This window comes from Propithecus coquereli, unplaced genomic scaffold, assembly GCF_000956105.1.
Source record: "Propithecus coquereli isolate 6110/MARCELLA unplaced genomic scaffold, Pcoq_1.0 Scaffold314, whole genome shotgun sequence".
NCBI lineage: Eukaryota > Metazoa > Chordata > Mammalia > Primates > Indriidae > Propithecus > Propithecus coquereli.
This window is the reverse complement of record NW_012148775.1, coordinates 3227380-3229375: the sequence shown is the minus strand read 5'-3', so window position 1 is coordinate 3229375 and position 1996 is coordinate 3227380. Positions and strand designations below refer to the sequence as shown.

Genomic DNA, 1996 nt, shown 5'->3' with positions numbered 1-1996 from the left:
CTTGCTCAGGCTGGTCTCGAACTCCTGAGCTCAAACAATCCGCCCGCCTCGGCCTCCTAGAGTGCTAGGATTACAGGCGTGAGCCACCGCGCCCGGCCTGATCCGTGGAAGTTTTGCTCTTGATGAAGTCAAATTATATCATATTTTGTATCTTGCTCTTTTAATATTATAGCCTATACCCTCTCCCAAATTAAAAAAAAAAAAACACTTCATAAAAATGATTTTTTTTTTAGTTTTTTTTTCTACCTTCACCTTTGACAGCATAAAAATGATTCTTAATGGTTATATGCCATTGATTGCTTAACCATTCTCTATTGGACATCTGCATTCTTTCCCCTTTCTTGCCTTTATAATTAGGTGTTGGAGGTCTTTGTGCATACATTGTGTTCTGTATAATGTCCATGGGATGTTAATAGATGTTATGGGGGAAAAAAACAAACAGTTCTATAGTCAAAAATGTTGCTTTAAAAATGAACTTGAATAGGTTATTTCTTAAAACCTTTACCAAGCCAGTGTATGCCGTGACTCTCCAAGTTGGGGGCCAGTATTCAGCCACTCCCAAATTTGTCTGCTTTTAGGACTCCATTTTCCAGGCTGGTTAAATTACAGTCCACGTTTCTATTTCTGTATGACAGACTCCCCGACATGGAATTAGTAGGTCAAGTGGTACTAAATATTTTGCAAGCTATTACTGTGTGGTTCCAAACTGCTTTCCAGAAAGGGTACACTCAGTTACACCCTCAGCAGCAGCATATAGACACACCATCCGACAGCTGGCCAGGGCTGTGCATTTGCTTTTTAATTTTTGCTGACAGGCAAAACAATGGCACTATTATTTTGTTTATATCTCTTTGATGATCGTGAAGTTGAACATTTGAGTGTCTGTTAGCAATTTGTATCACTTCTTTTGTGAATTACCTTATTTCCTAGGCTAAGGCACATTTTTTGCTTTTACTTTAATGTTTTTTAAATCAGAGTACTTCTTATAATCAAAGTGTTTATGTGGCAGTGGATTTTTTTCCCTTCCTTAAAAAGCTGTTACTAAACTCACAATTTTTTAAATAAGCGGTTCCACCTTTGATTTCCAAAAAATAGCTGTTTGCTTCTATTGGGCTTTTAGTGTTTTTTTCATAACAATCTATATGATCGTTTTCTATAATAAGGCTATTAAACCTTCATCTGTCATCTGGACTTCTTTAAAAATGTGCATAGATCCCCTTCAAATTCCCAGGTAGATACCTTTCAGGAGGTGCAACAGTGTCAAGGACAAATATTGTTGAGGAGGGGGCTCCTTCTGATCCCTGGTGTACTGGGTGGTAAAATCTTCCAGCCACTTGATGAAAGCAGGGCAGGCAGACAAGCCTTGAAGCAAGGAGTTCATGAAGCAGGTGTTTCCTAAATTGACAAGGCCAGGCACAAGCCCTAAAAAAAAAAGTGGGAGAAAAAAGAGAATAGCCTATCACATTTGACCAACTCTCTTTTCTCTCCCATTTGAGACCCAGAGTTTCTGCACTGTGGCCTTCAATTTGGAATCCCAATCTGAGCAGGTCCTTATCCAGAGACATCTGGAGGCCAGGCCTTCTATCTGTGTCACAGCCTGGCCCCAGTACTGCAGACTGCAAGCAACACAACGACAGGTTCCTGTCGTGTGTTATTTTTGAAACTCATCACAGTATCTGGCACAGCTTGGTTCATACTCGATGTATAAAAACACGTAGTAACCATCTCCTCTCTTTTCCCTCCCTCATTCTCTCATGTGCTCTCTTCTTTAATAGCAAAGCAACGTTTTTCAGAACAGAAGAAAACAATTGTTTTATTGTTGCTTCCCCAGGACAACAATTTTGTTCTTATCTTAACAATCACGGGAAAGACATTGCTGTGCCAATTCTGATCAGTCTTTCTGCAAATCTGATAACTCCCTCTTCTGCTCAAAATTTTTAAAAAACTTTTCATTATAAAAAATTCTCATTACAAAGGATATCTACAAGGGAAAGAA

The 1996-nt window shown here is 39.1% G+C and overlaps 1 protein-coding gene across 1 annotated transcript in view; it reads right to left on the bottom strand.

The window, feature by feature from the left end:
- USP30 (ubiquitin specific peptidase 30) overlaps positions 1-1996 on the bottom strand; it is a 31993-nt gene that overhangs the window by 20866 nt on the left and 9131 nt on the right. The window contains exon 3 of the mRNA XM_012650232.1: positions 1240-1422. Within this exon, the coding sequence (XP_012505686.1) occupies positions 1240-1422 (183 nt within the window). The remainder of the gene's footprint in view (positions 1-1239; positions 1423-1996) is intronic.